The following is a 24,318-nucleotide window of genomic DNA, read 5'->3' as shown; positions in this document are numbered from 1 at the left end:
TACACCAAACACAAGAGGGGGTAAACTGCTATAAAGTATGTGAACAAACTAACTTGAAAATATACTCTACTGCTTTAGTCTAATAATAGCAAATAAAATATAGATCCAAAAGACAGAGATTAAAAAAACGGACAATGCTTAGTGTTGGTGAAGTTATGGGCAAACGGGCACTTACAAACCATTGTGGGGAATAAAAGAGGTGCAAAGTCGCTGGGGGCAGTCTCACAGCCTGTATCAAAGTTAAGTATTTCTAACATTTACCTGGGAATTTTACTTCCCGAATTGATCTTAGGCTAGGTTAATATGGGCAACACACAGACACTCATTTACAGTAGAATTTATATTAGCAAAAAAGTAAAAACTAACCCTGTAACATTCAGCATTAAATAAATTATATACAGATAAAGCAAAGAGAGCAAATTTTTAACAATTATTGAATAGCAAAGTGGATATGTGGGTATTCTTTTTTCCATAATTTCTACTCTTCTGTGTATTTGAGAATTTTTATAAAAATTTGGGGAGAAATTAGTTATATTCCATACAACAGGCATTAAAGACAAAGCCGATTTCTTCTTGTTACAATAGTTTCAAAGCCTGTATCGCCCGTAGTCCTCTAGAGGAGGGACCAAGAGCAAAAAGCCAAGTGCTGGGAAGCTGCTGGCATCGCTCCCTCCTCACACACACCCAGTCATTCATGACTGGACACGACACGGCATCTGACCCAAAGCAACCATCAGCTGGCTTACCAGCACCTGCTATACCTGCAGCCTGGCTTGCACAGAGGAGACAAGCCCAGCAGACTTCCTCTCCTGAAAACTGGACCTAAAATGTGGGAACTATAAGTCAGTAATGGGCACTGGAGTTGAAAGATTATGATGCTGGGGCTGGCAGCAATGTGCAAGAAAAAGAAGCAGAGGGGAGAGAAAAAGTGAGCAAGGACAGGCAGGGGGAGTCTACGGCGCAGACTAATATAACCAGGTACAAAGATCAGACCGCACAGCGCCAGAATGAAAGTTCTGTCAGCTTTCTTGTGCCCAGCACGACTTTACCTTGGGCCCAAATACAATTAGCTTCCTGCCCTTAGAGCCGTTGACATCCTATTAACTTTTTCTGAACCCCTAGATACCTGGGGACCATGTAATGGGTCCCTACCATTCTAACAATTCTGATATGCGTTAAAGCTTCTAAATTCATAAATCTGAATTAGTACTTCAGAAAACTACTGCAGGTGAAGGGGCACCTGGGTAGCACTCCAAAAAAAATTCATGCCTCAGAAAGTTTCTTACAAACAATGTACATAAGTCGCCCCAAAGTAAAATTCTGGAATTAAAATATTAAGACTAGCTTAAGGGATGCATTACTTGAAATAAAATAACATTCTACCAGACAGGGTTCAAGACGGCAACTTACAAGGATCCTGAACTTGCCTCTTCCCAGGAACACAAATCTAAGCTACACATCAAACAATTTCCTCTGAAAAGGACCCAAAAGCCAGCTGAACAGCTCCTCCACAACAAAAGATAAAAGGGCCACATCGAGTGGGATAGGAGAAGCAGAGACACAGTCTCATAAGAAACCCAACCCAAGACATGGGGACCCACAGCCTCATCATAATACAGACCTTGTTCCCAAGGACCAAGGGATCTGTGCCCCCACATCAGGCACCCCAACCCTACAGAACTATACTAGAGAAAAAGCTCCCCCCCGCCAAGGGTTTGGCCTCAAAAACCAACGGGCTTACTTCCAGGAGAACCAGAGGGCTATGTGGAACGAAAAATCCACTCTTAAAGGGCTCGTGCACAGACCCACAGACCCTGGGACCCAGCACAAAAGCAGTAGTTGGAAAGGCACCTGGCATATGCAAAGGGGACTGACCTATTAGTTTTAAAGCATCTGAGGAAAGGCAGGAACTTGTTGGGACTCTGTGAAAACAGAGGCACTAGTGGGTGCCATTTCTGTGCTCTCCCTCTGCCTCGGTGGTGCCAGCTTCGGCAAGCACCAGTTTTTAACACCCCGCCCCCGCCTACTATCTCAGGTGGGAGTGCCCTGCCCCCACCTCCACAGGATGCTGCCTCGGCCTGCCCTGCCCTTGCCAGCAGGCATACACAGCCCACCCAGGAGACGCCCCTGGCTCGGGTGGCCAGAGGGGATTGTGTTTCTGGGCCCCATGGTCTAAAACAATCAGAGAGACACTCCCTGGCAGGCTACCACTCCCAGGGCACTGTGCAAAATATGGAAACACATGTGAAAAGGCCTATTTTCTTGTTCTAGAGCTTCAGCCTGAAAGGCAGGCTATTATGATTACCTATCAATAATTACTTTCAACATAAATGAACTAAGTTCTCCAACCAAAAGATTGGCTGAGGGGCGCCTGGGTGGCTCAGTCGTTAAGCGTCTGCCTTCGGCTCAGGTCATGATCCCAGGGTCCTGGGATCGAGCCCCGCATCAGGCTCCCTGCTCAGCGGGAAGCCTGCTTCTCCCCCTCCCACTCCTCCTGCTTGTGTTCCCTCTCTCGCTGTGTCTCTGTCAAATAAATAAAATCTTTAAAAAAAAAAAAAGAGTGGCTGAACAGATAAAAAGATAAGACCCATCTATATGCTGTCTACAACAGACTCACTTCAGATGTAAGGACACACACAGAATGAAAGTGAAGGGATGGAAAGAAAAGATATTTCATGCAAACAGAACCCAAAGCTGGGTAGCTATACTTATATCAGACAAAAGAGACTTTAAAACAAATACTGTAATAAGAGACAAAGAAGGGCATTGCATAATGATAAAGGGGTTGACCCAACAAGAGGATATAACATTTGTAAATATTTATGCACCCAACATAGAAGCACCTAAATACATAAAGCAAATATTAACAGAGCTAAAAGGAGAAAATGACAGCACTAATACAATAATAGCAGGAGGCTTTAACATCCCACTTACATCAATGGATAAATTATCCAAACAAAAAATCAGTAATTCCACTATTGGGTATTTACCCAGGGAAAACACTAACTCATAAAGATACATGCATCCCTATGTTTATTGCAGCATTATTTACAATAGCCAAGACATGGAAGCAACCTAAGTGTCCATCAACAGATAAACGGATAAGGAAAATGGAGTATACACACACACACACACACACACACACACACACAGAGGAATATTACACAGCCATAAAAATGCATGAGATCGTGGGGCGCCTGGGTGGCTCAGTTGGTTAAGCGACTGCCTTCGGCTCAGGTCATGATCCTGGAGTCCCAGGATCGAGTCCCACATCAGGCTCCCTGCTCAGCAGGGAGTCTGCTTCTCCCTCTGACCCTCCTCCCTCTCATGCTCTCTGTCTCTCATTCTCTCTCTCACAAATAAATAAAAAAAAATCTTAAAAAAAAAAAAAATGCATGAGATCGTGCCATTTGAGACAACATGCATGGACCTACAGGGTTATTATGCTAAGTGAAATAAGTCAGACTGAGGAAGACAAATATCATATGATTCCACTCATAAATGGAACCTTAAAAAATGAATAAACAAAAAGCAGAATCAAAGCTATACATACAGAGAACAAACTGATGGTTCCTGGGGGCAGGGAGGCAAAATGGGTGATGGGGAGAGGGAGATAGAGGCTTCCAGTTATGGAATGAATAAGTCACAGGAATAAAAAGCAAAGCATAACAAATACAGTCAGTGATATTGTAATAATGACATAATGGCACAGATGGTAACTCTACTTGTGGTGAACATAGCATAATGTATAAACTGGTCAAATCACTAAGTTGCACACCTGAAACTAATGTAACATTGTGTGTCAACTATACTCAAAAAAAATGTAGCTCTCTCATGAAAAGAAATTAAATCTAAACATGTTGCTGTTCTTTAATCAATTAATTAAAAATAAATTTAAAAATAAGAAAATTGATAAGGAAACATCAGCCTTAAAAAATACTTTATACCGGGGGCACCTGGCTGGCTCAGTCAGTTAAGCACCTCAGGTTTGATCTCAGGGTCGTGAGTTCAAGCCCCACATTGGGCTCCATGCTGGGCATGAAGCTTACTTAAAAAAACAAAACAAAACAAAACACTTTATACCAGATGAACTCACAGATATGTACAGAATATCCCATCCAAAATCAGTAGAATACATATTCTTCTCTAGCGCACATGGATAATTCAGAATAGATCATATGTTAGTCCACAAAACAAGTCTCAATCAATTTAAGAACATTAAAATCATATCAAGCACCTTTTCCAACAATAATGGTATAAAACCAAAAAGTCAATATAGGAAGACAATGGGAAAAATCACAAATATGTGAAGATAACACAACATGCTACCGAACAACCAATGGGTCAAGAATAAATCAAAGGAGAAATAAGAAAACAATACATGGAGACAAATTCAAAGTGAAATACAACAGTCCAAAATCTACAGAATGCAGCAAAAGCAGTTTTAAGAGGGAAGTTTATAGTGATACATACCTACCTCAAGAAACAAGAAAAATCTCAACTACACAATCTAACTCTACACCTAAAGGAACTAGAAAAAGAAGAACAGACTACTCTACAAAATTAGTAGAAAGAAGGAAATAAAGACCAGAGCAGAAATAAAACAGAGACTAAAAAGACAGTAGAAAAGATCAATGAAACTAAGAGCTTGTTCTTTGAAAAGATAAAATTGACAAACCTTAACCAAACTCACCAAAAATGGGGGACAGGGGTTCTTCAAATAAATAAAATCAGAAATGAAAGAAGAATAGTTACAACTGATACCACAGAAATATGAAGGATCATAAAAGACCACTAAGACAATTATATGCCAACAAATTAGACAACCTAGAAGAGATGGATAAATTCCTAGAAACAATCCTCCAAGACTAAATCATGAAGAAACAGAAAATCTGAATAAACTGATTACTAGCAAGGAGATTGAATCAGTCATTAAAAACCTCCGAACAAACCAAAGTCTAGGCCCAAACTGTCCACTGATGAATTCTACCAAATATTCAAACAAGATTTAATACCTATCCTTCTCAAGCTCTTCCAAAAAATTGTAGAGGAGGAAATGCTTCCAAACTCACTTTACAAGGCCAGCATTACCCTGATACCAAAACCAGACAAGGACACTACAAAAAAAGAAGAAAAGGGGGAGAGAGAGAGAAATTAAGAAAATTATAGGCCAATATCCCTGATGAACAAAGATGCAAAAATCCTCAACAAAATATTAGCAAACCAAATTAAACAATACATTAAAAGGATCATACATCATGATCAAGTGGGATTATTCCAGGGATGCAAGAATGGTTCAATATTCACAAATCAATCAGCGTGTTACACCACATTAACAAAATGAAGGACAAAAATCATATGATCATCTCAACAGATGCAGAAAAAGCATCTGACAAAATGCAACATCCATTTATGATGAAAACTCTCAACAAAGTATAGAGGATACATACCTTGATATAATAAAGACCAACTATGACAAATGCACAACTGACATCAACTCATCTGTGAAAAGCTGAAAACTTTCCTCTAAGATCAGGAATAGGCAGGATAATTGAACAAGATCTTGAGTAAGATCAAGATGATTACTCACTCTCACTACCTTTATTCAGCATAGCATTGGAAGTCTTAGCCAGAGCAATTAGGCAAGAAAAAGAAGTAAAAGGCCTCCAAACTGGAAAAGAAGTAAAACTCATTATTTGCAGATGACAGGATACCGTACTTAGGAAACCCTAAAGATTCCATTAAAAAAGTGTTAGAATAAATGAATTCAGTAAAATTGCAGGATACAAAATCAATATACAGAAATCTGTTGCATCTACACACTAATAACTATCAGAAGAGAAGGGTTTTTTTTAAATCCCATTTACAACTGCAACAAAAAGAATAAAATACCTAGGAATAAATTTAACCAAGGTGGTGAACGACCTGTACACTTTAATACACTTTAATAGAACTTTAAGGCATTGATGAAAGAAATTAAAGAATACACACATGAATGGAAAGATAGTCCATGCTCATAGATTTAAAGAATTAACACTGTAAAAATGTCCCCACTACCCAAAACAATCTACAGATCCAAGGCAATCCTATCAAAATCCCAATGGCGTTTTTCATAGAACTATAACAAATAATTCTAAAAAGCTAAAGGGTTCTTTTTTTTTATGTTATGTTCATCACCATACATTACATCATTAGTTTTTGATGTACTGTTCCATGATTGTTTGCGTATAACACCCAGTGCTCCATTCAGTACGTGCCCTCTTTAATACCCATCACCAGGCTAACCCATCCTCCCACCCCCCTCTCCTCTAGAACCCTCAGTTTGTTTTTCAGAGTCCATAGTCTCTCATGGTTTGTCTCCCCCTCCGATTCCCCCCCTTCATTCTTCCCCTCCTGCTATCTTCTTCTTTTTTTTTTTTTTTTTAACATATTGAGAAAGAAGAACGAAGCCAGAGGTATTATGCTCCCTGGTTTCAACCTATGGTACAAAGCTACAGTAATCAAAACACTACAGTATTGGAAAAAAAAAAACAAAAAACAGACACGCAGGTCAACAGAACAGAGTCCAGAAATCAACCCATACATATCTGATCAATTAATTTACGACAATGGAGGCAAGAATATACAATTGGGAAAGGACAGTCTCTTCAGTAGTGTTGGGAAAAATGGATAGCCACATGCAAAGAATGAAAATGGACCACTATCTCATACACACACAAATATTATCTCAAAATGAATTAAAGACTTGAATTTAAGACCTGAAACTATAAAATTCCTAGAAGAAAACATAGGTGGTAAGCTCCCTGACATTTTTCTTAGCGATGTCTTTTTTTGGAGCTGAAGCCAAAGGCAAGGGAAACAAAAGCAAAAAGAAACAAGTGGGACTACATCAAACTAAAAAGATTCTGCACAGCAAAGGAAACCATCAAGAAAATGACAAGACACATACCAATGCCAGAAGATACTTACAAATGATATATACAATAAGGGGTTAATATCCAATATATATAAAGGTCTACAACTCAATAACAAAAAACCACTCAATTAAAAATGAGCAGAGGATCTAAATATACATTTTCCAAAGAAAACATACAAATGGCCAAAAGACACATGAGGAGATGTTCAATATCACAATCAGGGAAATGCAAATTAAAACCACAATGAGATATCACCTCACACCTGTCAGAATGGCTAAAATCAAAAACTCAAGAAACATCAAGTGTTGGGGCGCCTGGGTGGCTCAGTCATTAAACGTCTGCCTTCGGCTCAGGTCATGATCCCAGGGTCCTGGGATTGAGCCCCACGTCCAGCTCCCTGCTCAGCGGGAAGCCTGGTCTCCCTCTCCCACTCCTCCTGCTTGTGTTCCCTGTCTTGCTGTGTCTCTCTCTCTGTCAAATGGCAAGGATGTGGAGAAAAGGGAACCCATGTTGCACTGCTGGTGGGAATATAAATTGAAGCAGCCACTCTGGACAACTGCATGGAGATTACTCAAAAAATTAAAAATAGAAATATCATACAATCCAACTATTTCAACGTTTGGTTATTTACCCAAAGAATACAAAAAACACTAATTTAAAAAGATATATACACACCTATGTTCATTGAAGCATTACTTACAATAGCCAAGATATGAAAACAACCTAAGTGTCCACCTATGAATAAATCAATAAAGAAAACATAGTATACACATACACACACACACACACACACACACACACACACACACACACAATGGAATACTACTCAGCCATAAAAAGGAAGATCTTGCTATTTGTGACAACATGGACAGACCTTGAAGGTATTATACCAAGTGAAACATGCTGGACAAAGACAAATACCATATGATTTCACTTATAGTGGAATCTAAAAAACAAAACAAACTAAACTAAACTAATCTGAACTCATAGATATAGAGAACAGACTAGTGGTTACCAGAGGGGAGGGGGATTCAGATGGGCAAAATTGGGAAAGGGGCTCAGTTGTATGGTGACGAATGGTAACTAGATCTATGGTAATCATTTTGCAGTGTATACAAATACCAAATTATAATGTACACCTGAAACTTATATAATGTTATATACCAATTTTACCTCAATTAAAAAAAAAAGCGGGGGGAACCAACATCCTAACAAGCCCTTCACACTGCATATCAGGTAAAAAAAAAAAAAAAGAAGGCAATCTCTGTTATAAAAGCTCAAACATCTGTCTACTAGGACCAGGCACAATGGATACACAGCCGGTAATGATAGTTTCTACCCTAAGGGGAAGGCCCTGGAATCAGAACTTTTCCCCAAGGAGATAGCCCCCTGAGCTCAGTCCTAAAGAAGTATGCTCGGTGAAAAAAGAGGCACAGGAGAAAAAGCGCACTTGAGGCCCCAGGAACATGGCAATGTTGGCCTTCTCCCCCAGATTGGTTCCTATTTTAAAACAAGCTCAAGGCCTAAAATTTGGGCAAACACAATGCAGTATGTATGTGAATATAGAATTCATATTTTAGTTATTCAGAAACACAGTATTATATAAAGGTAAGTTCCCCTGCAGACTTCTAGGGCTAACAGATATGAAAGCTTGAGAACATCACACTCAACTACACCACTCAAATGCCTTCAGGAAACCCACTTTTACTCCCATTTTTTGAAGTTGTCATTACCATATTTTCCCTTTCTTTATGTTCCCACAGCCCTCAATCCGAGAGGCTTTTCTCTTCTTTCTTAATTCTTCAAAAACCCACTCCTATTCTATCAAGCCCACCATTCTGAAGGGACTTGCCCTGGATGCTCACAGGAAAGCTAAGTGGCCATGTGAAGAGTGTCCTTTATGGGGGCACCTGGGTGGCTCAGTAGGTTAAAAGGCTGCCTTTGGCTCAGGTCATGATCTCAGGGTCCTGGGACTGATCCCCGTTTAGGGTTCCTTGCTCAGCAGGGAGCCTGCCGCTCACCCTGCTCGTTTTCTCTCTCTCAAATAAATAAAATCTTAAAAAAAAAAAAAAAAGAGTATCCTTTATGAAAAAAAATCAATGGAAAAAAAATCAATGGAAAAGAATTAAATAGAGACTGTATTTCTAGCAAGTACTTTTAAGAAGGAATCTGGTAATTATTAGGAAAAGATGGAAAAACAATGGCCCAATATGTCCCTGAAATCGAAATATATATATATTTGGTCTGTTGAAATCCAAGAATGAAACTCAACCAGGTTTTAGGGAGTTAATTTACACTCCCCAGCCCCATCTTGTAAATGGATGTTCCTTGGAATCACCCATGGGGCCAGAAGAGAGAGAGCAGAGAGATAGAGAGAAAGGGGAGGGGGGAGGAAGGGGGAGGAAGGGAGAGGAAAAGTGAGTAAGGGGAGAGGGGAGAAGATAGAGGAAAGGGAGAGGAATGAAAGGAAGGAAAGCAGCACTACTCCAGAGGCAGAGATGAGTGTTTTCTGAGGTGCTGAGGGTGTGGGATAGACAGGAAGGGCTTTCTCTCCTGTGCCAATTCCTGTGGTCATTAAAGTTTGCCAGTCCTCATCTAATTCCTTATCAACCTCCCTCAAGGGAAGCAGAAATCAACTGACTCACTAATCCCAGCTCCTTCTTGAAAGACTGTACTCCTCATGAAAGAACCAGGGCCAGATAGGCACAGTCAATTCCAAACTTCATTTAACATTTATTAGGTGAAAGCAGAATAACGCTCCAACACATGGCGTGAGATACACAAAACTCTAGCCCTTGACCCTGGACAACTAAAATGCAAGTCAAGCATAGTCACTGTGCCCAACACAAAGTACACTTTTTAAAATATATTTTTATATTCCTTCACCAGGCAGCCACACACATCCACATGCCTGTAAAGGTCAAAGGCTCAGTTAATTGCACTGTTCTGTGACCAAAAGGAAGCTGACAAAAGCGCCCTGATTCCTTCTTTCAGTAGGTTCTAAAAGAAAAATCCTCACACTGGAATTGTCGCTGGGGGGCAGGGCAGATCGGCCAACACCTCAGTGGCATAAAGAGACACAAAGCCACCCCCAAAAAGGTGCTTCTAACTATAAATAGCAAGCATTAACATGTCTATAGATTGCTGATAGCCTATCGATGCAAAGGTACGCATAAATGCTTTTTTTTTTTTTTTTTTTAATGAAAAATAGCAGAAGTTTTAAAAGACCAGGTGGGGGCACAAACCAGAAAAATTTGGATGGAATTTAGGCTGTGAAACCGACACACCCTAGCAAACTCTGAGCTCCAGCGTTCCCCTCTGGAAACGGCGCTTTCTCCACGAATCAGGAATTAGGACTGCCCCCGTGTGTCCTCCAGGCACCTGTTGCCGCCCGGAGACACCCCTGGGGACAAGAACACACACATCCTCACGCCCTGCAGGCAGCCTGGCCAGGATGCGCAACGGATCCTCGTTACTGGGGTAGCATCTCGGCCACTTACTGACTGTGACCAGGGGCAAACTGCTTAATCTCAGTTTTCTCATCCATAAAGTGGTAAGAGTTAAGAATACAGTTCTGCTGGGGCGCCTGCGTGGCTCAGATGGTTAAGCGTCTGCCTTCGGCTCAGGTCATGATCCCAGGGTCCTGGGATCGAGCCCCACATCCGGCTCCCTGCTCAGCGGGGGGCCTGCTTCTCCCCCTCCCTCTGCTTCTCCCCCCTGCTCATATTCTCTCTGTATCTCTGTGTCTCGAATGAATAAATAAAAAAAACTTAAAAAAAAAAAAAAAAGAATACAGTTCTGCACAATCTTTGCCAGACTTAATTTCACCCAACGCCTAGGACGTCTATTTGTATTTGCCGGTAGGCCTGGCATCACTTAACTAATTCCACAAACCGCATTTCCACCGCAGCCTGCACTGTCAGCTTTTTTTTTTTTTTTTTAAGATTTTATTTATTTACTTGAGAGAGAAAGAGACAGAGATAGCGAGAGAGAGCAGGAGCTGGGAGGAGTGGGAGAGGGAGAAGCAGGCTTCCCGCTGAGCAGGGAGCCCGATGTGGGGCTCGATCCCAGGATCCTAGGATCGTGACCTGAGCCGAAAGCAGACGCTTAACCGACGGAGTCACCCAGGCGCGCACCACCTTGCGGGTTAAGTCAGCACGAAGTGAAACAAAACCGCACTCTACACTGTGCTTCAACCTGCAAAGCCACGCCGCTACTGGGCGCTCCTACAGGCCTGGCCCCTTTCACAGAGAGGTGCAAGGACGCACTGAACCCTCGAAGGTTGGAGGCTGGCATTCCACCATGCCGGTTCCACCTCTGGAACTGACAGCGACCTGGACTCCCAAGCCGAGGCAGCGACGCACGGGCCCCACGCTCTGGAGTACCGCGGGACCGGGTCTCCTCCAGCGCCGTGGCAAGAACGCGGCGGGTTGGTGGGTCGGGGCCGTTTACCTGCCAATGATCACCACCTCGCCGGTCGCTGGGGACGCCATGGCCAGACGCCTAGACGGCCCGGGAGCCGTACCGCAAGTGCGAAGAGCTGTGCGCGACAGGGCTCTCGGGCGCCGCGCGCTGCGCCAGATCCCCGCGCCTGGAGGGGCGTGACCCGCGCCCATTGGCTTGGCACCCGAGCCCGGGGCGGGCGCGCGGGCCGGATAGGCTACTGGAGGGCCGGGGGGGGCGGGCCCGCCGCCTCGGTCCCCATTGGGTGCGTGGCAGGCGGAGCCTCCACCCGGACACCCAGGCGCAGACCCGGAGCAAAGGGGAGCAGGCGGGGCTGGCCGGCTGGAGGAGCCGCTGCGGGGGAAACGCTGGATGAAAAGCGCGAAGACCCAACCCTTCGGACTTCGGCAATTCATTTTTTCATATTTTAGTTTCCAACTGTACACCCTAAAATCAGTGTACATAGGAGGGGGCACCTCCAGGCTGGCACAAGGCTTGACCGCTAAAGGACCTCAAAGAAACTTGCAGTAGAATTTCCTCTTTGAAAATATTACCACCTCTTCAATACATACCCCGTTCAGGCCTTTATAGTGAGGGTGGTTATTGCTGAGTTTACACTCATAATTCGTTTCTAGAAAGATCCTCGCTGCCTTTCTCCACAGATGAGAACTGAGACCCAGGAACTTTGGGAAAGCAGGAAAGGAAAGCTCCAAATGTATTTATCTGTGAAACTGGAAGACGTGTTTGATCCCACTATACTATGCTAAGGGCACCGTGAGGAATGGGAGTTATTTGAGCTGTATGTACTTCCTCCTTCAAGAGGCAGAGACGGTTTATGTATGACAGAAAGGAAATGTCCGGGAACAAACAAACAGACCAAGAGGAAAGAGCATCATACGTCTCATGACAGTTTGTGTCCACACAGCACAAGCTGGGAAGGAAAATACCACAGTCATCCAATTCAAGAGGACTAGAAAGTACTCAAACTGAAAACATGCGCAACATTGACCTACTCAGATGACAAATGGAGCTCTTCCTTTGTTTACCCCAGTCAGAACATGGAAAGAGGATTGTCAGAGGGAGGGGTAGGCTTTAAAGAACAATTTCACAAAGTTTCAATAAACACATGGAACAAGGTGCTCAACTCACTTAAGAGAGGATAAATGAAAAGTAACACAAAATAGATAACTCATCTTTCACCCACCAAATAGGCTAAAATTACAAAGACTGATAAAATATCCATATTGGCAATGAAGTGTTTCAGACCTGCAACCCTTTAATACACAGTTGAAGGCAGGCTTATATTGGCACAGCCTTTCTGGAGAAAAATGCTGTTGGGAGAGCAGTCAGCCATGAGCCCTCAGCATTCCTGAACTTTCTTGCTGAGTATAGCAGACTGCAAGACATCCCCACCTGATGCTAACCTGTTTCTGTAGCTATGCACCCAGGCAGCTAAATAGATCAAGCCTCCTGCAGAGTGAGTACCTTGTAACTGCTCCCTCCTGGGGTGGGAGGGGACTGGCTTGTTTGCTGCTGACTACAGCATCGGCTCTATGCTCAACAAGTGCTGGTCCCTTGGCCTTGCAAAAGCTGGGTCATCTGGCCCTCAGTGTAACCCTGTGGGAATTGGGGCTCCAAGAGCAGGTGCAAATATGCTGAAACTCTGGCTATTGCTTTTGCTGTGAGTAGTAGGGTCTTTTATCTCTAATCCAGGAGTCTCATATCTTCTGTCAGCTTCCACAAAACTGTGGCAAGCTAACTCATTAGTTTGTAATAAGGTGAAAATCTCAGGCCCCTTACAGTTCTTGACATACCAAAATTTAAAAGGTATGTACTTTGGCTTTGCAATTCCAGTCCTAGAGATCTGTTGTATAGAAATACAAGTGGACATGAAGATAGACAAAATGGTTTATTTCAGCAAATAAAATAGAATAGAAAAATATTAAAATATGTAGAATCTTAACATAATGTTAAAATAGACATTGAAAACATGATGAATATCTATCAATAAAAAACAGTTTTAAAGATTATGGTACAGAGGGCTTCTGCTTCTGGCCAAGAGGGAGTAACAGAAATCAGACTTACAGTCCTGCCTTAAACAAGCAGAACACCTCCCCCCCAATTATGGGGAAAGTTGGCCTCAGATATTAGACAAGAGGGAGTCTCAGATTGTGATCCCATCCATAAATATACACAGTCTACTGATTTTCAACAAAGGTATAAAGGCAATTCAAGGGCAAAGGATAGTCTTTTCAACAAATGGTGCTGGAACAATTGGATATGCATAAGTAATGATAATAATAGCCCCTTACCATATATAAAAATACTAACATCCAAATGCACCCATGTGAAACCTAAAACCACAAAACATCTAAAAGAAAACATAGGAGAAAACTTTGTGATGCTGAGTTAGGGAGAGATTTCTTAGATGTGCCACAAAAAGTTTAACAGGCAAATAAAAAGTTGGTAAATTAGACCTCATCAAACTTAAGAACTTAATGCTTTTTCAAGACAATATCAAGAAAATGAAAAGATAAGCCACAAACTGGGGGGGGGGAATATTTTCAAATTAGGTATCTATTACAGGTTTTGTTTACAAAATATATAAAGAGTTCTCAAACTCAATAATAATTTTTAAAATAGCTTTTAAATTTAATTTTTTAAAACAGTGACAAGTTTTATGTTGTGTATACATTATCACAACTTTTTAAATGGCCAAAAGATTCATTTTTTTTCAAATTTTTATTTAAATTCTAGTTAGTTAACATACAGTGCAATATTGGTTTCAGGAGTAGAATTCAGTGATTCATCACTTACATACAACACCCAGTGCTCATCACAAGTGCCCTCTTTAATACCCATCACCCCTCCAGCCCATCCCTCACCCTCCTCCCTCCATCAACCCTCAGTTTGTTCCCTGGAGTTAAGAATTTCTTTATGGTTTGTTTCTCTCTTTTTGATGACTGAGAAATATTCCATTGTATATATATACAGAAGATATATATATCTTCTTTATCCATTCATCGGTCAATGGACATTTGGGCTCTCTCCATAGTTTGGCTATTGTTGATGGTGCTGCTATAAACATCAGGGTGCATGTACCCCTTCAAATCTGCATTTTTGTATCCTTTGCGTAAATACCCAGTAGTGTAATTGCTGGGTCATAGGGTAGTTCTATTTTAAACTTCTTGAGGAACCTCCATACCGTTATCTAGAGTGGCTGTACCAGCTTGCATTCCCACCAACAGTGCAAGAGGGTTCCCCTTTCTCCACATCCTTGACGACATCTGTTGTTTCTTGTGTTGTTAATTTTAGGCATTCTGAAGGTGTGAGACGATATCTTATTGATAGGTTTTGATTTGTATTTCCCTGATGCCGAGTGATGTTGAGCATCTTTTCATGCGTCTGTTAGCCATTTGGTTTTTTTTTTAAGATTTATTTATTTATTTGAGAGAGAGAGAGCACGTGCATGAGAGGTGGGGAGGGTGAGAGGGAGAAGCAGACTCCTTGCTGAGCAGGGAGCCCATGCAGTACTCGATCCCGGGGATCCAGGATCATGACCTGAGCCGAAGGCAGTCGCTTAACCAACGGAGCCACCCAGGCACCCCTGTTAGCCATTTGTATGTTCTTCTTTAGAAAAGTGTCTATTCATGTCTTCTGTCCATTGTTTAACTGGATTATTTGTTTTTTGGGTGTTGAGTTTGATAAATTCTTTATAGATTTTAGATACTAACCCTTTATCAGTTATGTCATTTGCAAATATCTTCTTCCATTCTGTAGGCTGCTTTTTAGTTCTGTTGATTGTTTCCTTTTCTGTGCAGAGGTTTGTATCTTGATGAAGTCCGAATAGTTCATTTTTGCTTTTGTTTCCCTTGCCTTTGGAGATGTGTCTAGGAAGAAGTTGCTATGGCTGAGGTCTGAGAGTTCACTGCCTGTGTTCTCCTCTAGGATTTTGATGGTTTCCTGTCTCACATTTAGGTATTTCATCCATTTTGAATTTATTTTTGTGTATGGTGAAAGAAAGTAGTCCAGTTTCATTCTTCATGTGGCTGTCCAATTTTCCAAACACCATTTGTTGAAGAAACTGTCTTTTTTCCATTGGACATTCTTTCCTGCTTTGTCGAAGATTAGTTGACCATAGAGTTGAGGGTCCATTTCTGGGTTCTCTATTCTGTTCCATTGATCTATGTGTCTGTTTCTGTCCCAGGACCATACTGTCATGATGATTACAGCTTTGTAATATAGCTTGAAATCCAGAATCATGATGCCTCTAGTTTTGTTTTTCTTTCTCAGGATTGCTTTGGCTATTCGAAGTCCTTTGTGCTTCCGTATAAATTTTGGGATTGTTTGTTCTTGTTCTGTAAAAAATGCTGTTGGTATTTTGATAGGGATTGCATTAAATGTATAGATTGCTTTGGGTAGTATAGATATTTTAACAATATTTGTTCTTCCAATTCATGAGCATGGAATATCTTTCCATTTCTTTGTATCTTCTTCAGTTTCTTTCATCAGTGTTTGATAGTTTTCAGAGTACAGGTCTTTCACCATTTTGGTTAGGTTTATTCCTAGGTATCTTATTGTATTTGGTGCAATTGCAAATGCGATCAATTTTTCTTTTTCTGCTCTTTTGTTATTGGTGTATAGAAATGGAACAGATTTCTGTACATTGATTTTATATTGTGTGACTTTGCTGAATTCATGTATTAGTTCTAGCAATTTTTTTGGTGGAGTCTTTTGGGTTTTCTACGTAGAGTATCATGTCGTCTGCAAATAGTGAGAGTTTGACTTCATTCATTCAGCCAATAAATACTTGCATTGTGCCCCCACCCAATGCCAGTCACTTTGCTAGGTGAGAAGGATTAGATTGACAAGATCCTGCTCTCATGGAGTGTATATTTGGAAGTCAGCAAGAAATAAGTAAATGGATAAGATAATTTCAGAGCTTGGTAGTCTCTGTTGAGTAACTAGAAAGAGATAAGGGGGTAGTGACTATCCAGAAGGAGGCTGTAGAGGTGCTGCTTTAAGTTGAACAGAAGTCTTCTCTGAGAATATGGTTTTTTTAGCTGCAGACTAATTGATGAGAAAGATTCGGTAACATAAAGATCAGCAGTGAGCTTGCCAGGTGTGAGAAACAAACAGAAGGCCAACAGAGCTGTAGCACAGTGGGCAGAGGTAAAAAATAGTATCAGAGAACCAGGCAGGGACCAGCTCATCTGGGGACTGGTCATGGTAGAGTTTGTGTTTTGTTTTAAATGAAATAAATAAATGAATAAATAAATAGAAACAACCCAATTAAAAAGTGGGCAAAAGATTTGAAGAGAGAGTTCACTAAGGAAGATATATTTAATAGTTAATAAGCAGTGAAAATATGTTAAACATCATTAGTCATCAGGGGAATTTAAATTAAAGCCACAATGAGATACCACTACACACCCATTAAAATGCCTGACATCAAAAACACTGAAAATACTTAGATTGGCAAGGATGTGGAACAATGGAATTCTCATAGATTGCTGGTAGGAATGCAAAAAGGAACAACCAGTTTGGAAAACAATCTGGAAGTTTCTTGTGACGTTAAACATACATTTACCACACTACTCAGCAATCCCACTCCTAGGTATTACTCAAGGAAAATAAAAAGGGTCCACACAGAGATGTATATAAATGTATTCTTAGTAGCCTTATTCATAATAGCCAAAACCTAGAAACAACTTAAATGGGGGATAGAATAACAAATTTTGATATATTCATAAAATGTAATACTACTCAGCAATAAAAAAGAACAAACTACTTATGCATTCAACAACATGAATGACTCCCAATAACATTATATTGAGCAAAAGAAGTCAGATGCAGAAGAGTATATCTATGATTCAAGGTTTTTTTTGTTTGTGCATGCACTGGCATTGGGGAAGGGGTAGAGGGAGAGAGAGAATCTTAAGCAGGCCCAGCATGGAGCCTAGTTCGGGGCTCAGTCTCACAACCCTGAGATCATGACCTGAGCTGAAATCAAGAGTCTAACGCTTAACTAACTGAGCCACCCAGGCACCCCATATGATTCAATTTATATATGACTCCAGAAAAGACTGATCATAAGTATAGAAGATACTTCTTGTCCTGGAGATTGGAGGGGATTGCCTCAGTTGGGGCACAAGGGAAATTAGGGGTTGATAGAAGTATTCTGTATCTTGATTAGGACAGTGGTCCCACAGGTATACATATTATCAAAACCCACTGAAATAGGGTGCCTGGGTGGCTCAGTTGGTTAAGCATCTGCCTTTGGCTCAGGTCATGATCCCAGGGTCCTGGGATCGAGTCCCCTGGAGGGCTCCCTGCTCAGCACGGCGTCTGCTTCTCCCTCTGCCCTTCCCCCCTCCCATTCTCTCTCTCTCTTAAACAAATAAAATCTTTTTTAAAAAACTCACTGAAATATACACTTAAGTGAGTGCATTATGTTATATATGTTACACCTTAATGAAATTGATTTTTTTAAGGTAGGATTTTGGATGCTTTGTATCTTTCAAGAATAAATGTTTGGGGGCACCTGGGTGACTCAGTTGCTAAGCGTCTGCTTTCAGCTCAGGTCATGATCCCAGAGTCCTGGGAATCGAGCCCCGCATCGGGCTCCCTGCTCCGCGGGGAGCCTGCTTCTCCCTCTCCCACTCCCCCTGCTTGTGTTCCCTCTCTCGCTGTGTCTCTCTCTGTCAAATAAATAAAATCTTAAAAAAAAGAAGAAGAAGAAATGTTTGATTCACCCCACTCCCACCACCTAGTGGAAAAAAAAAAACCACACCGCACAAAACTTTGATCAGCTGAGATGCAGTACAAAGGTGAATTTGTGACAAGTACTTGGAAAGGAAGTAATAGATATTATATTTTTCTGACCAGTAACAGAAATGAAGACCATGTAATTTTTTTTCTTAATTTTATCTGTATATGTGTGTGTATGCTAATTTCTTTCCCCTCTGCCTTTTCCCCTGTTACTTTACATAAGGATTGTTGGTAGTGCTTACCTTTATAATTTTGGCTACAGAAGATTCAGGTGAGCTTAGACTGAATTACACACGGATACTGAATGTGTTGCCCTGAGATGGATAAGATGACTGTTAGCACTTGTTCTGTCTACCCTTTGTGCAGGGAGTAAGAGCAGCTCTGTGGGAGAGAAAATTGCATCTTCTCAGGAGAAAGCGGAGTCTTTGCTATTGTGGCAAAGAAATTCAGGTGTGTGTAGAAGGGTGTATTTGGATTGTACCCGTGGTCATTAGCTATTGTCTATCTGCTCCAAACCCTATTATTAAACAATTGTTTCTCCACCCCAAATCCACCCTTCTATATTCTGTTTTGTGATGCTGAAGCTGGCTTCCTGTGAAATTCTACCAACTGGGGCAGTAGAGAAAAAATGGAAGGCAGAAGGAGGAGAGAATATTCGCTTCCTGATCCTAGCAATGGCATCAGTGACCCCTATTGTTTCCATCTCCAGCTTTTTTGGCCCTCCTAGACACTGCCTCTCATCCCCATCAGAGGCATGACCACTTCCCAAAGGGTTTAAGCCTCAGTTCCACTGGGCCTCTCCTCTGAGCTTCTAGTTCCCAAAATCTTCCTGCATTGCCGGTCCTAGGAGCATAACCATGTCCTAATATTACTGTGTTACCTCAGTGTTCTCTGACTGCTTTTCAGTCCTCCAAGAACTATTGAACTAATTCTCCATATTAAATTCTCTGTTGCAATATCTAATGTGGTTTCTTGTTTCCAGACTAGACTTTGGGCTTCTCTAAATGTTAAAAGCTGGTGATTATGAATTGATTCTAATGGAATCCAGGTAGTCTGAAATCCATGTGCATTCAGAGAGAAGTTTTCACATTAAAGTCCTGGCTAAAGTTTAAATGTGTAATATCTGATATGTTCTCCTTTCTTTTAATTAACTTAATTGAAATTGATCTTGATATTTCTGAAATTCTACTCTTTGCAAGTTGAATTTGTGTAGTATGAGACACAAGTACTAGAGAAAAAACTGGATAAAGTTAAAATAGAATTAAGCACATGAAAACATGTAGATTCTAATACTACTAGAAATTAAATACTATTAGGCAGAATGGGTTTGTACAGCCAAAACTTCCTTATTAGAAATCTTGCACATCTAGCCAAGTATTCAGCCATTGAAAATGGCCAGATGGTGGCTACATTGAACTTGGCACAGACTTCAGAGGCTGAAATCCTTGTGTTTTCCACTCATTTCATAAAGTCAGTTAGGATTAATTTCTATACTCCTTTACTAGCTCAGTATTACCAGCAAGAAATGGCAAGAAGTTAAAAGTTGCTAGCTTTTAAGAACTCATAGCTCTTTAAATGTCAGCACTTTAAACTGAAACTGGTTCTTATGTAACCATACAAAATAGGAATTACAAGTGACTCAAGAGACCATACTTCCTGAGACATATTCTAAGGATAAAAAGAACTACAAAAAAAAAAACCCAACAACTTGAATTTCATTTGGTGGTTTTATTTTTCATACCAATATATTGCTATTTTTAGCTTTTTTTTGTTTGGATAAATCAAATATATATGTTGATTTTGTGTTGGCATGAAGATTTCACCATAAGAGAAAATAAGGTATAATCATAGAAACAAAGAATTTAAAAAGGAGGGACGCCTGAGTGGCTTAGTCAGTTAAGCGTCTGCCTTCGGCTCAGGTCATGATCCCAGGGTCCTGGGATGGAGTTCCAAATCAGGCTCCTTGCTCAGCAGGGAGCCTGCTTCTCCCTCTGCCTGCCGCTCTTCCTGCTTGGCTCATTCTCTCTCTCTCTCTCTCTCTCTCTGACAAATAAGTAAATAAAATCTTTTTACAAATTATAAAAAAGAAAAGAATTTAAAGAGGAATGCTATGATCTTAGATAGTTGGATGGATGGATAGATAGATGATAGATAGATAGATAGATACATAGATAGATAGATACATAGATAGATAGATACATAGATAGATAGATAGATAGATACATAGATAGATAGATAGATGAGTGAATGACTGAATGAAGGTGTTTTCCAGCTTGGTTCTCTGAAGTTCTCTCTAAGATCAGTACCACCCAGTATCACAAATCTGGCCTGAAACCCTGATGCCCCAATCTTGATCTCTACATTCTTCACTACAAGGAACCAGGACTGCTTGGAGAAATGGCTGACCCATGTTTGGTGTAGGAAGGCTACCAAGTTGGCCTGGGACAGTTGTGTGCCCAGAGGCAAGAAAGCTTTCAAATATCAATAGAATGGCATCTAAGGGACCTCAGACTCAGCCTACATGGTAATTAGCAATGAGAAGATGTACTTGGAATATCTGGTCAAATGCTCTGCTCTTAAATGACCTCAATTTACCTTTAAGAATTGGATTATTAAGTGCTCCTTTTGGCACCACATATATTAAGAATTGAAATGATACAGAGATTAGGTTGGCCCCTGCCCAAGGATGACACGAAAATTTGTGAAGCAGTCCATATTTCTACAGAATGGATTGATGGTTCCCAGAGGTGGGGGCTTGGCAGCAGGCAAAATGTGTGAAGAGTGCCAAAAGGTACAAATATCCAGTTATAAAATAAATAAGTCATGGGGATGAAATGTACAGCCTGGGTCAACTATACTTAATAATTCTATGTTGCATATTTGAAAGTTACTGAATAAATTCAAATGTTCTTATCACACAAAAGAAACATTCTGTAAGTTTGTATGGTGATGTTAATTAGTCATATTGTGGTGATCATTTCACAGTATATACAAATATATTAAAATACCTCTTTTTAAGCATTAAGTATATAAAGGTTAAGAATAAAGACCACCATATTTATGTTCTTGTGTTAAGAAAGGATCTGTGCATACATGATAATTTTGATATTTGAGAAATTCAGTCTCAGGGACAGCCTTGCAACTGCTATTAAAATGTGTAATCAAGAAATTGATTTAGACAATTTTTAAGATAAAATCTTCCTAATTTTTTGCATGGCTTTGGAACATCTGAGAAAACTCTAGAATCACCTTGGTATTATTTGTAAGTTTTATTTATTAGACTTATAAGAATTATTTAGCATTTGGGGAATTTTTATGAAGTCAGACAGTTGAAATATACAAAAAAAATCAAATGCAGTAAATTTAAAAATACAGTTTTTAAAATGCTGTGAAACTGGAGCACCTGGGTGGCTCAGTCGGTTCAACCTCTGCCTTTGGCTCTGGTCATGATCCTTGGGTCCTGTCCTGGGATTGAGCCCGCGCATCGAGTCCCCCCCCCCCCCACAATCACATTGGGAATCCAGGCTCAGCGGGGAGTCTGCTTCTTCCTCTCCCTCTGCTCCTCCCCCTGCTAATGCTCTGTCTTTCTGTCTCTCTCTCTCAAATAAATAAAATCTTAAAAAAAATAAAATACTATTTAAGTAACTTAGTAAAGTCAAAGGACCCTTAAAAGTGATTGCTCAAAGTTCTGACGTATTTTTTAAAAGAAAAGCAAGATGACTGTCAAAATCTAAGAAGTCTAAGTAAGAAAAAAGTGAACTCTTGAATCATCTTTTCTGTATCCTAAAACAACCCCAAAACTCCTATCAATGGTGGAGAACTAAGATACTTCCAGAAGATAAAGCCTCAAATCTTAAGGATTGCCTTTGAGCTAAAGACAGTTGCAAACCTCCTTAATTATAAAGTGCTTGAAGAAAAAAGAAGTGCCTGCTTTCAGCCCCAGTCCTCCAGCCTAAAGGAAGCAGGGAGAGGTGGGGCACAGAAAAGGCCAGGTCCAAGTGCCAAGACCTTGTACACAAGGTGGAGACCTTGAAGCGGGGTCTAGGCTGCCTCCCCACTTCGGGATAGTCAGGGCCAGGTACACACAGGTCAGCGTTGTTAAGCTCATGCAACCAGCACACCTGCAAATGGAGCCAAGTCAAGAATCCAAGCCCAAGCCGAGAATCCAAAGAAATGAGTTGACAGCTATCCACTGTACCCCCCAAGAGGTTGTGGGGGAAGATAGGGGCTTTGGCCAAGAGACTAAAAACACTTCATTGCACAACCAAAGCAGTGGAGGCCCTGGTCAGATGAACTGCTACAGATGCCAGTTGGTCCAGCTGTGTCTGATTAACTGATGGGCAGCCTGTAAATATCTACTTCTGTGAATAATTTACATAGGTAAAAGGGGACATCAAGGAGGTTTGTGAGAGGGCGCCTGGGTGGCTCAGTCATTAGGTGTCTGCCTTCGGCTCAGGTCATGGTCCCAGGGTCCTGGGATCGAGCCCCGCATCGGGCTCCCTGCTCTGTGGGAAGCCTGCTTCTCCCTCTCCCACTCCCCCTGCTTGTGTTCCCTCTCTCGCTGTGTCTCTCTCTGTCAAATAAATAAAATCTAAAAAAAAAAAAAAAATGGAGGTTTGTGAGAGGGCCCCTGAGGTAGGAGTGGGGGCATGAAGGACTCAACCTGGTGACCATCCTTTTTACATGACCCCTCCCCCCAAATCTGGCCAAATCTTGGCAGGAGAAGCTGTAGGCAGGCAGAAGGTGACGGGACTATGTTTATAAGGAATCCATGGGGCAGAGGCCTACCTGCAGCTGAGCTTTGGTGCCCACTGGCAACGCTTGAGAACGAGAGGTCTTGGAGAAAGGAACATGCCTTCCAGTTGGTGTGGAAGATGCAAGACTATGTGAAGACTGGATAATCAAGCGTTGCTTTGGGTCCCTGCGGGCTTCTAGGGGGTCATAAACACTTCAATGTTCGTTGACTCTAGCTCACAAATTTGTTGTTGTTGTCTGACCTGTAGATTTTTCTTTAATTGTGAATCTGAATACTCCTGGAGACAGATCCATGTCTCCGTTATCAACATTGTCAAGCTGCTCACTGGCAGGAGTGGCCAGTGAGGGGCTCTCCCACCCTCAAGGGATAAACATCAGGAAGGGCCTCATGAGAGAACTCGTGTGTATTATTAGGTAGGCAAGGGCAGATGCCAGTGAAATTTGAGTCCTTCCTAGTTATATAATCCCATTTGTACCCACAGTGCCAGGAAGCTTGAATTATAATAATTCACATTAGTGTCATTCTAGAGCATGAAGAAGTTTTGCCTCATTATCTCATTTGATCCTCACAATCTTTTAATTGTTGTTGTCTTCATCTGTAAGATGAGAAAACAGGAGGCTCTAAGAGGCAAGTTCAGCAACATTCATTTATTTAACATCATTCATTAAATATTTATTGAGCATTTCCTATGTGCCAGTCACTATTTTGAATCAGCACTGTCCAACAGAACTTTCTGCAGTGGTAGAAATGTTCTATATCTGCACTGTCCAATATGGTAGTCACTAGTCACACGTGGCTATTGCCACTAGGCTAATGTGGCTAAGGAAATTAATATTTAATTTTAGTTTATTCTAACACATTAAATAGCCACATGTAACTGCTGGCTACTATATTAGCTCAGTTCTAGACATTAGAGTGGTGAACAAGGCAGAACAAGACAGACCCCCCAAACTATCCAAATTATCCAAAATTTCTTCTTTTACATAGCCAAACCCCACTTCCTTCTGAAATTATGACTGCTTCACCCCATGATGGATGACTGCTCCTTTCTCTGAGCTCCTGAGCTTCCTGTAAGCACTACATGGTACACACTGAGTCATTCATTCACTCTGTTTTTTATTGTACAATCCACTGTGTTAAGAAATGCTTAATGTTGGGGTGCCTGGGTGGCTCAGCCGTTTAGCGTCTGCCTTCGGCTCAGGTCATGGTCCCAGGGTCCTGAGATTGAGCCCCGCACTGGGCTCCTTGCTCAGCAGGGAAGCCTGCTTCTCCCTCTCCCACTCCTCCTGCTTGTGTTCCCTCTCTCGCTGTCTCTCTCTCTCAGTCAAAAAATAAATAAAAATCTTAAAAAAAAAAAAAAAAGAAAGAAATGCTTAATGTTTAGTCTTTTGCTAAATTGTAAACGTCTTAAGGTTAAGGACTATGCACAAG

The 24,318-nt window shown here is 41.2% G+C and overlaps 1 protein-coding gene and 1 non-coding gene across 4 annotated transcripts in view; one reads left to right on the top strand and one right to left on the bottom strand.

Moving 5' to 3' along the window:
* Window positions 1-11,504, bottom strand: part of CRYL1 (crystallin lambda 1) — a 133,859-nt gene extending 122,355 nt beyond the window's left edge. For all 3 annotated transcript variants that reach the window (XM_036121741.2, XM_036121742.2, XM_078070597.1), the window contains exon 1: window positions 11,370-11,504. In XM_036121741.2, the coding sequence (XP_035977634.2) occupies window positions 11,370-11,410 (41 nt within the window). In that variant the 5' untranslated portion in view covers window positions 11,411-11,504. The remainder of the gene's footprint in view (window positions 1-11,369) is intronic.
* A 9,243-nt stretch (window positions 11,505-20,747) lies between these two features.
* On the top strand, window positions 20,748-20,852 carry LOC118554328 (U6 spliceosomal RNA). The gene has a single exon (XR_004926436.1). It is a non-coding gene; the product is annotated as a U6 spliceosomal RNA (small nuclear RNA).
* The last annotated feature ends 3,466 nt before the right edge of the window (window positions 20,853-24,318 follow it).

This window comes from Halichoerus grypus, chromosome 4 (genome assembly GCF_964656455.1).
Source record: "Halichoerus grypus chromosome 4, mHalGry1.hap1.1, whole genome shotgun sequence".
In the NCBI taxonomy this organism is placed as follows: Eukaryota; Metazoa; Chordata; class Mammalia; order Carnivora; family Phocidae; genus Halichoerus; species Halichoerus grypus.
This window is presented reverse-complemented; position numbering and strand designations above follow the sequence as displayed.